We start from the raw sequence: 16298 nt of genomic DNA on the forward strand, positions 1-16298 counted from the left end.
GAAATAATTTTACTACTTATGGTGTAAGCTGAGAACGTCTATATATCCTCGAGGAGGTTAAAAGATTAATTATGGAATCTTATTATTATAACCGGGGTAATGGCTTCAAGTGCAAGGCAATTCTTCAGGACCAGGCCTGCCGGATGTCATTGTTCAGTTTTCCATTAAAACACATTTATTCATATGAAAAATATTATTTTTAATGTGTCAAAATTGTTCTCTGACATTTCAAGGCCTTCTATAAAAGAATAAAACAAAACTAAGGACCAGGGCTAACATTATGCAGTACCTGGGTGGTAAAACTTGGGAAGGCAGTGCAAAGTTTTAAATGTTCCAGCTTTGTCTTTGACTGCTGAATGTTGCACTCCTATAAGCCTTAACATTTCTCACGACTGAGATGTTAATGTTTAATTAACAATGTTACGTGGGTCTGGTGATACTTTCTTTGAAGGTGAAAGGTCTCACACATAAAAAAATAGAAATGATTTCAATGTCTTAAATTTTTATTGTCATAGCTGTTGTAGAAGAAGAAGAAATAATGTTGGGGAATATATAGTGTAGATAATGCTGTCCCAATTCAATATTAGATTTGTGCAGCAGAGTAAAACTATGTCCCGTTAAAATAGTTATATTGCATTATAATGAATTTTTAACAGTAAAAAATATATTTTTCTAACAAAATTATTCTAAACTGTTTATTAATAATTAATAGTGTTTAAAGAATTTTAGGAGAGAGGTGAAATCCAAGGAAAATTAGTCTAATAAGCTTCTAAAGTCAAATACGACAAATTACAACATTTGTCTTAAGTGTATTACCAAGTTCAATATCATTATGATCAAGGAATCGCTTGTGTACTAGAAATGAGGTATTAGGTGTGTGTATGTTTTGTCATTGCAGAAGATTTGTTTCTCTAAAATTATTGGAACACAAATTCCATGACTTTTGGTGTAGAGAATGGAGAGAAATATAACTGTCAATAACTATCAAAAACATTTAAAAGAGATATAAACACAAAATTTCCCAATCAATACACTAGCTGTTTTAAGTAGTCTGCTTTATACTGAAATTGTCCTCATATATTTATTGCTGAGATTGTGTGTTCACTCCAGGCATAATGACCAGTATCTTACTAAACAAAATAAGATGTGATTATTTTTATGATAACAAGAGTTGCAAGTTACCACTCAACAATATGTTGTGGTGTTCCAGACAGCATTTGCAGATGGGTGGTCCAGCAGCCTGATGAGTGCCTATTACCCGCTTCTACTCTCTGGTTCTTCCCTCATTGTCTGCTTCTGGGCTGAGGTCAGATTCTTACTCATTATATCATTTTATAAATAAAGTTCTGTGATTACTGTGTGATCCTGTCTTAGTTTATTTTAAAATGAGGTATATGACACTTTCTAAAATTTTTAAAAAGTAGTTTTTTTACTGCAAACCTAAATGCAAAAAAGCATTTGTTTTTCACTTGAATGATAAGTGTGATTTCCACTTGTAAATTTTTCCATTTACACAAAATTTTATATTAAATGTATTTAGTTGGTTTTGTTAAAGATACTATAAATGACAATACATTTTCTAAAATTATACAATATTACAGTTCCTTTAAAGGTGGTGTAACTATGTGTTGAAATGAGAAATTACAATATTTTATAGACTGTGGATTCGTTAAAAATATCAATGTTATTTGTTCCTACACTATACAATTAATTAACAGTGTTTATTACAGAAATCATGCCTGCAACTCTTGGTTTTTTTCTTCTATTTTACTTCATTTCTCTAGTAAAAATCAAATACAAGGGATGTTCAGAAAGTAAGTACTGTTAAAAAAAACAAGTAAAGCAATTTTTTTCAACACAATTTTATTTCTACATGAAGGCCCAAACCTTAAACTATTTTTCGACATAGTTTCCACCGATGTTCAAAAATTTGTCATAGCGTGTGATCAATTTGTCTATACCCTCTTCGTAGAAGGTTCCCACCAACGAATGTAGCCATGACTCCTTGGCAGTTTAAACTTCATTGTCGGTTTCAAAGTGTTGGCCGCCTAGCTCACACTTCATGTGCAGGAACAAGTGGTAGTAACACGGTGCCAAGTCCGGGCTGTTGGGCGGGTGATCGAACTGCTCTCAACGAAATTGTCGAACCAATGTTTGAGTGTCACCAGCAGTATGGGGTCGAGCATTGTCATGGAGCAACACAATTCCGTTACTGAGCATTCCTCTCTGTTTTGAATTGCCCGCCTTAGTTTTCTTAAGGTTTTGCAATACATCGCCGCATTAATGGTTTCACCTCTTGGGAGAAAATCAATCAGCAAAACACATTTCCGGTCCCAAAAGACAGTGCACATGATTTTTTGTGCAGATATTGTCGTCTTGAATGTTTGTTTCTTCAGGGATTGTGTGTCTCGCCACTCCATTAACTGCCATTTGGATTCCGGTGTGACATGATGGACCCAAGTTTCATCACCTGTCACAGTTTTGTTTAAAAAATCCTCACCGTCTTCACTGTACCATGTGAGAAAAGTCAAAGCACTTATGAGTATTTTGGTTTTGTGCACATCAGTGAGCATTTTTGGAACCCATCAGGAACACAGCTTGCGATAACCTAAGCGGTCCGTAACAATTTCATATAAAAGAGTGCATAGAATTTGTTGGAAATCATCAGATAGGGTTGTCATAATGTGCTCAGTAACTGTCTTAAGTGATTTCATCATTCCAGGAACTCCTTTACTGAGTAGAATGGGTGATCCTCCAACCACTTCATAAGTTGCTTTTTGAAATGTATTCCGGGGTCTTGCTTGGGATGATCTCTGGCAGCTTATTGAAGTAGACTGCTTCAGTATAATATGGATTCTTCTCAAATCAGTGTTGGTGTCTAACAGATTATTGCAAGCCCAGATAATCATTCCAAACATTATTCTCATTATATTTTATATAAAGAGATTGTGAAACAAATCACATTGTTGCAAAGTGTCGAGTCCAAATATGTAAGGAGAAATGAATACTACCAGCCTTTTCAGATGCAAAAATGGTTGTTTCTGAAAATCATATGAGTTGTTTCTTGGATAAAATTATACTTCTATCTGACATAAAAGAACAACACATCTAAATTGTTTTTTGGGGGAGGTCACTTAGAAATTACCTAATATGTTAATTAATTCTAATTCAAAAGTCATTGCATGGCTAGTTTGTGGAAGTCCATAATTGGTCTAAGGAGTATGTTTTATTTGAACGTGTTCTTTGAATTTTATTTATTATCAGTGCCAAAGGAGTGTAGTATAATTGCATTTCAGGATTTTATTTTGCCTGACATGAATGATATGTGTTGAATAAATAAAATTGATGATTTCACAAATTTCCATAATTGGTTATTAAAGCATGTAAAAACCTTGCCTTTAGCGTATATATTTATGGACTCATATGGGATCTGAATAGTAATTGTAATGTTTTAACACAGTAAGACTGCAAAATAAAAACATTAAGATATTTTCAGGTAGTAAGAGGTAAGATAAACATGTGTCTAAAATTCCATGTAAATATCTGTTATTTAGTCTTGGAGATTTTTTGATGAGCCAGTCAGTGGTAATTTGGATTATACAGTAGAACCTTGTTAATTCGACACTCGATAGTTCGACAGTCCGTATCATTCGACACCAGCCATGACCAACATAACGTGACAGCAGGGACAAGTGGTGTCCTTGACGGGCCCCGCCATTGTTGCCGTGAACGCGCGCCACTGCCCTTTGTATAGCGCATCCTCCTCCCCCTCCCCTCTGACTCACCCGCTATTCTTAGTCGTCAACTCAGTTCGCTCGTGACGCTGCGGGAGTTAAGACGCGTTTTTTGTTCCTTTCGTGATACGTTACTGTTTTACGATCGTTAGACATACGTAGTTGGTGTTACTGAAACTGCTTTGTAATTTGTTTGTTTTTTTAAAATGTCAGATAAAAAAACGTAAAAGGTGCTTTGTTACGATGGAAATGAAATTAGATGCTCTAAAAAGGATTGACAAAGGTGAAAGTGTACAGAAAGTGGCGAGTGATTTGAACGTTGGTCGGTCAACAGTGATTGGATGGAGGAAGTCTAGAAATGAAATTGAGTCTTGGTGGTGTGTGAAAAGAGTGTGTTCAGAATCGTTAGACAAGAGGAGGAGTATGAAGAGGTCTGAGTATGAACAAGTAAGTGAAGCTCTTTTCCAGTGGGTTTAGGATTCAGAGGGAGAAAGGGACACCGATCTCAGGGACCGATTTTACAGGAAAAAGGCCTTGAAATTTTATCAAAACTTTAAAGAAGAGGGAGAGCCTGAATTCACAGCAAGCTCTGGATGGCTGGACAGATGGAAAGAGAGGTATGGTATTAAACAATTGAGCATTTGTGGAGAAAAACTGTCAGCAAATCTCGATAGTTCACATGATTTTAAAATGAAATTTCAAGCTTTGATTGAAGAATTAGGCCTTAGTGGAGAGCAAATCTATAAACTGTGATGAAACTGGTTCTGAATTTTAGAATGCTCCCAACAAAAAGTTTGGCTCTCAAACAAGAGAAAGCTGCAGCAGGATATAAAAAAAGTAAGGACAGAGTTACTGTGTTGGCTTGCAGTAACGCAACAGGAACTCATAAATTAAAATTGGCTCTGATAGGAAAGGCCAGGAAACCTAGAGCCTTCAAAAATATTAAAATGAATGGTGACCATTTTGACCTCCCCGTTTTTTACAGACACCAATCAAATGCTTGGATGTCAGAGAGCATTTTTAACGAATGGTTTCACAAACAGTTTGTGCCCGAAATTAAGAAGCATCTAAAGTCCCAGAACCTTCCAATGAAAGCACTCTTGATCCTCGACAACGCAACAACGCACCGGCTGTAGATGTCATTCAAGACGGAGAAAGAAATTAAAGCTATGTTCTTGCCCCTAACGTAACCTCCCTTTGCCAGCCTATGGACCAAGGAGTTTTGGTAACGCTTAAAGAAGTTGTATAGGGAAGAAACTCCTTTCATGTCTCATTCAAGCCCTAGATGAAGGAGTCGAATTAGTGGATAAGTTAAAAAAAAATTGATATGCTGGATGTTGTTGGCTGGATTTCCCAGGCATGGGATGAACTCAATCCCCTAACGCTCGTGCGTTCTTGGAGGAAGCTCTTGGACCACCAGGGAAAAATGGACCAACGAAGAAATTAAAGATGACGAGCTAGCCACTTTAATGGAAAAAATCCCAGGTTGTGAAGAAGCTTCACCTACAGATGTTTTCGAGTGGATGGAACAAGATGAAGAAAGCGGACCAACTTCAGAGGAAGAAATAGTTGATGCTTTAAAATCAAGAGAGGATAGTGAAGAAGAGTCAGAAGACGACGAAGATACCACTCAAAAATCAAAACTGACACACAGCGAAGGTGTAAAAATTCTTCGAGGGAGCGATCCAGTATTTACAGGAACAAGGGACGACTGGAATGGACATTTTGTTTCTTCGACGATTACGTGACGAGGCGGCTCGGCGAAGAAAACCAAAGTGAAAAAAACAATTAAAAATCACAAACTATTTTGCGTTGTAAAAAAGTAAAACATGATGTAACCATGTTACAAGTTATAGTTGTCCCATATTAATTTATTTTTGTATATACATTTTGTTTTTTATCTAGCCTATATTATGAATTGAGTTTGTTTATTTTTACATTTATTCATTTAATCATTAAACTATTTTAAGAGGAAGAAGTACAGCACTGTAAAACAATGTAAGTTGATACATTTTGTTTCATCAGTTTAATTACAGTATTTGTTTAGTTGTACATTGTTAATTAAATTTACAGTCCATCTTAACATAAACTCGCCTTTTTAATATTCCTTGTGTTAAAATCTATATACTCCCTATAGTTCGACATCTTGATAGTTCGACACCCCGTTAGTCCACAAAGTGTCGAACTATCGAGGTTCTACTGTATATATATATACAGGGTGATTCGGTTAGTGTTACCGGCACTTTCTGAGCTGATTGTACTATAAAAAATAAAGAAAAAAGTTCATATAAACATGGGTCCGGAAATGCTTCCTTACTGGGTTATGGCCAATTGAAGATTTCACCAAAAATTGTGTGCAGGAGGTCAAATGATGATTTGCCGCGTGTTTATGAAGAGATATTTATAGGCGAATGCAACTTTTTCTAACGGATTTTTAGATGAGAAATTGAATAAAGTTCATCTCATAGCTGTATCTCATTTAGTTTTTTTGTTATACTACAAAAAACAGAAATAAAATAATTTTGAAAACACTTTTTTAAGGTGTAACGGACAATTATTTTGTTAAATAGGCATTGAAGACCCACATTTTTACAAAGAAACTTGCAGAAAATTTAATTCTGAATAAAATTATGTGCCACACGGCTATTAACAGCGAAGTATTAGTTTCTGGAATTTAATTTTACAACAAACATTCTACCAAGCAAGAAATTCCAAAGCAAAGGAAAACCGCATTTTAATGACATAGAGTAGCCTACACATAAGATTTATTAGGATGCAATTTAAATTAAGTTTTAAATAAATTATTGTTTTTCATCTAAAGCTTATAATACTACGTACCACTTTCATAACAGGTGTTCAAAAATCAGTCCTTGTACTTCAATACACTTAGCAGCTCGCTTTCTGATTGATCGAGTTATCCTCCGCAACGCTGCACGATTGTTTTTGATTTGTGCGGCGGCATCTATAATTCGATTTATTAACTCTTCACGTGTATTTACTTTTTCCTGGTACACCATCCAACCCCATATACAGAAATCTAATGGAGTTAGATCTGGTGATCTTGGTGGCCAAGTGTGTGGTCCACCGCGACCAATCCATCGCCCGGGAAACTGCTCGTTTAAGTGCATTGTTACATTATGGGAAAAGTGGGCAGGGGCACCATCATGTTGATAAATAATATTGCACCTTGCTGCTAATGGAACATCTTCTAATAATAGTGGTAGTTGTTCTGTAAGGAATTCTAGGTACATGCGGGAATTTAGATGTCCTCGGAGAATGAATGGTCCTATTAATCGATCATGAATGAGTCCACACCATACATTTACACTAAATCTGTGTTGAAAGTTGCGCACGATTGTACTATGTGGATTTCCCTCTGCCCAAGTGTGTTCATTGTGAAGGTTGTTGACGCCATCTCGGGTAAATTGAGCTTCATCAGTGAATAAAATGGTTCTATGATGTTGACGGTTTCTAATTAACCAGTTGCAAAATTCCAATCGAAGAGGAGGATCTGTTGGTTGAATACTTTGAACTTGTTGTTTATGGTAAGGGAACATGCTATTTTTGCGCAAAGTTCTCCATACTTCAGACTGAGACACTGCGAATCGCCTAGAAAGACGCCGTGTACTGACACCAGGACTGCGTTCAGTAGCCATGATTATAGCCTCTTCCATATCTACATTATTCTGGGCAGGGCGATCCCGATAATTATTAATACTAGGAAGTTTACCTGTTACTCTTAGGGTACGAAATGATCCACTGATCGTTTTTGGGTTTGGAACTCTGCGATTAGGAAATCGTCTTCGGTATTCTGCAGTAGCAGCGGTTGCATTTCCGTCACAAACGCCTAAGACAAATACCATGTCGGCATATTCTTCCGTTGTAAATAACAAAGGCATTGCAATTGTGATAGTAAGTTACTTTAAAATACACTTCACTAACAAACGAGTAGTAAATTAATTGTATTAAATTGCACTCATTAAACTAGTACAGAATTGGTAACAAATAATTTGGATTCCTCAATAAATTGCAGTGTATTGTTGAACAGCTGATTTGTGATACCAACTTATAAAAACATAATTTACCTTCTGTAAAGCTAACGTGACAAAGATATGTAGGTACATGATGTAACCATTTGGATAGTCCTAAAAAGTAATAGTATTATTGTTTTTTAGTTGAGCATTAATCTATTAAAATCGTATTTACAATTGTATGCTAATCAATTATTTGTGTACCTTATATCATTACATTACGGTGTTTATTTACTAAATATGTATTTCTTGCTTGGTAGAATGTTTGTTGTAAAATTAAATTCCAGAAACTAATACTTCGCTGTTAATAGCCGTGTGGCACATAATTTTATTCAGAATTAAATTTTCTGCAAGTTTCTTTGTAAAAATGTGGGTCTTCAATGCCTATTTAACAAAATAATTGTCCGTTACACCTTAAAAAAGTGTTTTCAAAATTATTTTATTTCTGTTTTTTGTAGTATAACAAAAAAACTAAATGAGATACAGCTATGAGATGAACTTTATTCAATTTCTCATCTAAAAATCCGTTAGAAAAAGTTGCATTCGCCTATAAATATCTCTTCATAAACACGCGGCAAATCATCATTTGACCTCCTGCACACAATTTTTGGTGAAATCTTCAATTGGCCATAACCCAGTAAGGAAGCATTTCCGGACCCATGTTTATATGAACTTTTTTCTTTATTTTTTATAGTACAATCAGCTCAGAAAGTGCCGGTAACACTAACCGAATCACCCTGTATATATATATATATATATATATATATACGTATTATATATTATATAATATATATATATATATGTGTGTGTGTGTGTGTGTGTGTGTGTGTGTACAAATTAGTTTAAAATAAAGTCTCCTCAGTTTCTCCCAAGTTTCTTAGTTTCTTCACATGTTTGATGTTTGTTATTTATAATCTCAACAGATTTTGTATTGTTACATGTAATATTAATAATATATATATATATATAAAGGGTTTAAGACAAAAAGATTAATAATAACTGTATATCTTAGATAATTATATTTCTTAGAATATTTATTAGTTGGATAGATTTATTGTTCAATTTGACGCCAATTCTTTACTCTTCTTAAGTTCATGAATAATGTCTTCTGATTTATGATTTAGTTAGATTAATGTAAAAATATAACAAGAAAAATACATTTGGTAGTCCCTTCAAGTTTTACACATACCAACACCTCAACATTAGTGCTATTTTTTGCATTCTTCAAATTGAAGGAGTTAACAGAGAGTTTATAAATACTCCTTGTAAAATTGAACGGTTTAATTTATTTTTTCAATGATGCAGTATATTAATCCTTAAAGTCCTGAAGAAAATTGGGTCTCGGTTCGATGTGCGTGCATTTAAAGGTTTTAAAATATTCTGTTTTTGCTTAGTTTAAATTTATTTCACTATAAATAGTACTAGAGAAACACAATATTCAATAGTCCTATCACATGCAAATATTAAACATTATAGATAGAAAATAATATTCGTGTGTGATAGGCCTACCAAATATATTGTTTCTCGTACTATTTATGCGTTGTATTTGTACTGTGTTCTTGAATTTTAAACTATGAAGACTCCAATTGGTTAATCCTTGCTTTTAATATTTATTGACACTGACACCAGAAGATGACTTATTAAGAGTCATAACTATGGTAGTGTATGACTACAGTTTAAACCGTTTTACGAAGGTACTTAGTTATTGTTATTAGTCAATCCGCAGTTCAGGGCTATGTAATATGGAAATGAATAGGACTTTTTACTTTTCTTTTAATTCCTACAAATCTTAATCTGAATGAGAATTTATCCCAATAGACTATATCATTACCAAATGGATTTTCAAAGATAAGTTGTCCATGGGAAATTTTTGGATTTTTTTCAGGGAATGGGTATTTTCTTAACAATTTGAAGAGGTGAAAACATTTACATAGTTTAGTTATTATTTTTATTAAGTATTTAAAGTTATATTTCTAATTTTCATCTTAATGCTATTTTTTTTACATTATATTACATTATTAAAAAAAATTTCTAAACAACATATTATTGTTTAAACCTAACGTTCATAAAGATGAAAATTATTAATATAAACTTAATAATAGAAACACTTTGTTTATTGGTTAAAATTAATATTTTAGAAATATATGTTAAGCTTAAGAAGTTCTTATATTCGCTCTTAAATTTGGTTTATTCTATAAATTATTATGAAGTCTTTAACTGTGATGTTTTATAAAAGTACATAGAACGTTTTATATACAAATACAAAATTAATAATTTCTGGAGAATTTGAAGTTTGAATAATTTAAATTAGAGGATAGTGAAAGATTATTTACATTTATTTTCTATGGGTACTCATATTTTAGAAGTTAGGAATGTAGTACTAGTTCTTATTAATCATGAGAGGAAGACTAGAGAAGACACAGATAGTGTAGAAGAAGTAGTTCTTAACTCCTCATCTGTGTGCCAACTGTATATAATAAATTAACAGGTTGTATCTAACTGTGTCAATGTTGACTGATAATTGGCATAAACACGTGTTTGGAATGATAATTTTTTAAGAAGTCAGCTGACATCCTGCTTACAGGCTGATTAGAAATGCCCACACTCTCCAAGAGAGGCATATGATAAAGTGATGAGGAATGTTGTCCAGTGACATGACATACAGTAGTGTTGGCTCTTAACTATAAAATGTAAAAAGTAAAAATGCTGTTTGCTATCAATAACATTTTTAGATTCAAACTTTCTCTACCACTATACAATGATTTTTTACAGGTCATCTAGTTCACACTTATAATACTATCCACTTGAATGTCCTGGACTGGAATGTTTCCTTGTACCTCTTTTTGTCTGTTTTCAAATATTAAAGTTGAAACAGCTGTGGCAAAGGATTACTAGTTTGACTAATCACTACATACTATAATAAAGCTGAATTATTGTCAAATAACAAATGATGCACTATGTTGCTGGACAGATAACTTCCAAGTTGAATGAGATGAGGTAAAGATCTTTATGTTACACTTAAACGAGATGTAAATGATGGCACAAGAATAGTTCTAAAAATGATTGACCCATTTGTGTAAGAAGTCCAAACATACTAGATTAAAATATACATATACCAATTAAATCAGTGACACATGATAAAAACAAATAACTTAATCACATACAAATAATACCTTAATAGATTTAAAATAGCTTTCTGTTAGAGTAAAAGTACAAGAAAGTTATTTATACATTGTTTGAGGTTTGTTTTTGATGATGGAAGGATTGTGAAGTAAACAGGATTTTTCTGACATTTGCCATCATTCAGTGATACAAAAATCAGTAACACTACGTTTCGAGATCTGCAGTCTGATCTCTTCTTCAGATAAATAACTAACCTAACACATAGTTACAAACTAGGTTAAAATAAACAAGTCATACCAGAGCATTGTGACATGCGTAAGTAAGGAATCACAACCACCATGTTGTGTGTCAATTTCACTAACTCTAAAACATGTACTTAATAAAAAACTGAACTACAGAATACAGATCACAATACGTCTGCATTTGTCGACCAACCACCTACGACTGATCAGAGGCCAATAGCAAATGGCGATCGTCATGGCAGAAACAAGATGGGGGCAAAAAAGAAAGGGAACAGGAGTGGCCCCTTTTTTTATTATTGGTTCATGCTAGATGAACTTCTTAAAACCATATTGTAACCCCGCATTGTTTATTCCAAATTTTTAATCCGTTTGATACTTTTGGTTTTTTTAATTAATTTTTAAGAATTGGCAACCAAAGCAGCCTAATCTCGACTGATGGTTGATTGATTGGTTGGTCTGTCAATTTAATGTATTAATTTCCTCTATTAATTTCCTTTTAAAGAAATGAAGTTCCCGATGCATTATATTGGCTTAATCCCAATTCATATGATGGTCTTCGGACCAAAATGGTGTGCAATTTTTGACTTTTCTGTTAGATTCTTTCTTGTGTTTTCTTTTTGTTCTTTTATCCTTACGTTTAATGGTCTTTTTTTCTCGTATATGTATTCCCTGTTGCAACTAAATTTGACTAAACACAGTTTTTGGAATCCTATGAGCTTTTTTTTGGTTTTGTTTTTATGAGGCTTTGTCTTGAACATGTGTGTTTTAAAAGCGTTTCTAATGTGGTACTTTCTACCTACTCTTCTAATTTTCCCTGATAATCCCAGCACATAAGGCATTGACATAAATGCAAATTTATCACTATTTTGTTTTTCGGACTTAAGAATGATTCTTCTGGTTCATTTGCACTTATTTATTACTGATCCATTGTATCTAAGATCCGATTCAATTTTCGTAAATTCCTCTATTAATCCATCTTTATTTGAGCACAAGCTCTTTTCTCTATCAAATAATGAGTAGGCCACTCCTTCTTTGGCAGATTTTGTATTGTTTGATTAATAATTTAAATATTTTCCTGTGTGAGTTTTCTTTTGAAAAACAGTAGTCTTAAGGCCATTCCTATCTCTTAAAGAAAGAAAACACATACAGAAAAATATTTAAATTATCAATCAAATCATAAAAATCTGTCAAAGAAGGAGTGGCCTACTCATTATAATTAATTATAAATAATCTAATATATATATATATATATATATATATATATATTTATATATAAAATTAAATTAAAAATATTTTATTTACACAAAAAAATATTTTGTTTGCATACTAACAAAATAATATAGTAGTATATAAAATAGTATAATTGTCAAATTATAAAAATACAAACAAGTTAGTAAAGTTGCAATGGCCTTGTGTATAAAACTGTACAAGCATTTATGTATTAGTACCTATATTCCACTAAACAATAATTTTAAGTGTTGATAGTAAATATAATGTAATAATTCTTAAATGAAATAGTAAGCTTTGAGAACAAGTATTTTTTTTAATATTGTTATTGAAACCGTCAAACTAAAATTTAAATAAAGTATTGGAAAGGTGATTATAACTTCAGATTTTTGTATAGTGCACACATTTCAAAAAAGTCTCATTAGTATAAGATAGCAAAATATTTCTTTATTTCTTGTATTAAAAAATTAGCTTGGTTCTTGAAGCAATATAAACATACTAGGTGGAGCTTGAGAGCCAGCTTTTCCTCTTCTTGCTCATCCTCACATATAAACAGGTATCCCCTTATAGTAGTCACTGTGATAGTAAAAATTTTTTTATGAGAGGAATCTTTTTTGATTTTAGACTGTTCCCACATTTACGCTTCAACTGTGCTAAGAACTTATCAAACAAATAAAATGACATAGGAAATTCATAGTGTAAAGAGGTCATTAATAAAAAGAATTCCAAAAATAAATCCAATAAGCTATCCTTTCTAAACTTCCTATCAATTTTAGCTTGTAAAACACTACACAGGTCACTGCATATACAATATATTCTGTTTATCATGCTAAGGATTCAGTATATACCATGAAAGATGTATGCTAAATAAGTGATATTATTGTAGAAAAGGGGGGAATAATTGAGTAATAGATTTTACTGTTATGCAGCTGTTGAGACAACAAGCAGACATAGAGTTATGATTTGGTCAGCTGGACATGTCAAGGTTTTATCACTGCACATAGTCTAGCTTGTTCATTAGTCACTTTCTACATCAGGCTTCAATTGTGGTCAAACACATGACCAAAGTAGCTCTAATTGCGGCTGGAGTAGAGGGGAGCTAATGTTATTGAATTAGAGGGGAAGTGCTGTCCTATTGTACAATTCATAGGTTGACCTTGAAGTTAAAGTTCACAGAAAAATAAAAGTCTAAAGTTGTTTGTTTTTAAATGAATTTGTAAAAGATAATTTTGTGTCTATTAACAATCATATAGAGGTAATTATTTTCCAAGCGGATTTCTGTTTACAAGTTTAATGGTTCAGGTTTATATAATAGTTTTAGATAAGTGTGAATAAAATCTGATAAAAGATGTATTTTTCCTCAATTCATATTTAAAAGAATGTTTAACTCCAAATAACCAATTTAAATATTCACAATGAGGTTGGTTGTATTAAAATTGTATCTCAAAGAATTTGGATCAAAATATTTTAACTATGAAGGAATTGCTATTGTGTTTGTTCCAAATAAATATCCATAGATAGTAAGTGACTTTTCTAAGATGGTGTTTAACATATTAAGTACACTGGAAAATCTGACATTGAAAGTATATTATAAAGATAATAATTATATTATTTTAATATAAATCAGTATTCTATAAATGAATATTTATTCCCCAACAATACCAATTAAAATACATATATAAATATACATATGTACATACGATATATATAAATTTTAATTTGTTTTTGTGGGAAATACATATTTTTATGCACACACACACACACACACACACACACACGCGCACGCACGCACGCACGCACGCACACACACACACACACACACACACACACACACACAAATCAATGCTTATTATTAATATAAGTTATGTTTCACTAATGGACCTGGAAGTCAATTAACATGTTTGTGAAAGTCATGATTTTATTGATTTGGTAATTTGACGTATGCATTTTCTATTATTTATGTCAAAAATCTGTATAAATTATTTTTTACCTAAAAAGCATTAATTTTTATTCCATAATCCAAATGAACATATATTAATTGTTATATAGGGTGCTAAGAAAACCATTCTTGCCCTGGGGAAGACAAATCTAGTCTTGTCTGGAGATTCTCCCCTAATGTGGGGTCCCAACAGGGCCATTACAACAGTTCTTTGTCCACATCAGGAGGGGAGGGAAGTGTATTTATAGCCTGGTGTGTGTGTGTGTGTGTGTGTGTGTGTGTGTGTGTGTGTGTGTGTGTGTGTGTGTGTGTGTGTGTGTGTGTGTGTGTTCTGGGACCACAGTTCAGGCTAGTGACAGCTGTTTAGCTGTAGAGTCAAAGTCCCCCACCAAACCAATATCTCCCCTGCTTATCACAGTGCTCCAGCCAAGTAACACATGTGCAGTATAGTAGTGCCTCTACTTGCCATGTAGCCAGTTCAGTACTCCTCTCATTGTGTGTAACATACATTCAGTATATATATTCTTGTCTTGACTGTTTCATTTATTACAATTTTTTCTCAATTTGTTCAATTTTGTAATTTTTACATAAAATTTATGTGAAGTATTAAAAAAAATATGTGGTTAATAAATTAAAATTTGTATTCAGTGGTTCTCATTAAAGTTGTAAATTAAAACTGATTTAGTGGGGTGTTTTGCTGTGTACTCTACATCTGAAGCCAATCAATTAAATAACAGGTAACAAGTAGACCTATTCTATTTTTTTTAGATTTTATTGTCATATGGTTGATGCTATTTTTTTTATTGTTTAAGAAAAGTACTATAACAGTACTTTAATCAAACATTTCAATAATATATAGAATCTAAGAAATTGCTTTCTTGGTTTATTGCCTCTAAATGTAACAACATGTCCTTATTGCATTTTATATAATGACCAATTAAACAAAAAGTTAGTTCGGTAATAATGTTTTAAGTTCTATTTATTTCATACAATTATGATTTTGTTCTGTCCCACGTACTGACTCAAAATCAAATTTTGATGGTTGAACATCTCTAAAATTAGGTTTTAAAAATGTATTTTGGTTAGGTTTGTACACTTCTTAAAGTAAACATACATCAATTTGTATATCAGCTAAAAAAAACATTAATATGATAAAAATGTAATAATAACTCCCTTTTCCCCAAACTGTCAGTGATTTAAAGTGTGCAATTGACATACAAATTCGTAATTCTGTGTAAGTTTAACATATGATAGGAATATCAACTGGAATAAATGGATCTCATTGCACAATTTTCAATAAACTACCTAACTACCTGTAAAAATATTTAAATGTGACCGAATACCATCTTGAACACAATGGCATTTAAAGTTTTTGAATGATGGATGATGAGTCTGTGAAAAAAATGTGAATGGATGCACAAATCAAGTTTCACATGATTTTAAATATACTGATGGAGAAAAAAACTAAAAATTATAAACAACATTTAGATTCTTAACGAAAATGAGAGTTTCACCATTGGAATATTGCAAGTCAATGAATTAAAACTTGAATGTAAATATGGTTAAGATAAAATTTGAGTTTGAGTGATATATAATCATCAAGTGTTGCCTCTATGAAGTTCAGGACTTTCACTAACCATTCAACTCCCTTATAATTTTTAACTTTGTATAAAGAATTTGTTGTATCTACAATATTGTTTGGCTTCTTATAAAACTGTAGTGTTAACCAATAAAATCATAAAAAGATATTTTAAACTCTTTAAAAACTTTATGTCAGTAATGTGGGAATGGTATAAAATTATTAGCAAACTGCACTTAAATAGTAGAGTTTATAGAAATTTGTGTAGTGGTTTTAGCTTAAGTGCAATTTAAGTGCTTGGGATGCATTAAAAATTACAATTATAAAACTAAAGCATGGGTAATACAAATAAACAAATAAAATGAACAAAACCAGTATATAACCCTAAAAACTATATTTGGTCAGATATCTCAAATATAAGAA

At 32.4% G+C, this 16298-nt stretch overlaps 1 protein-coding gene across 2 annotated transcripts in view; it reads left to right on the forward strand.

Moving 5' to 3' along the window:
* LOC124367471 overlaps window positions 1–16298 on the forward strand; it is a 133248-nt gene that overhangs the window by 56975 nt on the left and 59975 nt on the right. For both annotated transcript variants that reach the window (XM_046824311.1, XM_046824321.1), the window contains exon 4: window positions 1211–1306. In XM_046824311.1, coding sequence (XP_046680267.1) covers window positions 1211–1306 — 96 coding nt within the window. The remainder of the gene's footprint in view (window positions 1–1210; window positions 1307–16298) is intronic.

This window comes from Homalodisca vitripennis, chromosome 1 (assembly GCF_021130785.1).
Source record: "Homalodisca vitripennis isolate AUS2020 chromosome 1, UT_GWSS_2.1, whole genome shotgun sequence".
NCBI lineage: Eukaryota > Metazoa > Arthropoda > Insecta > Hemiptera > Cicadellidae > Homalodisca > Homalodisca vitripennis.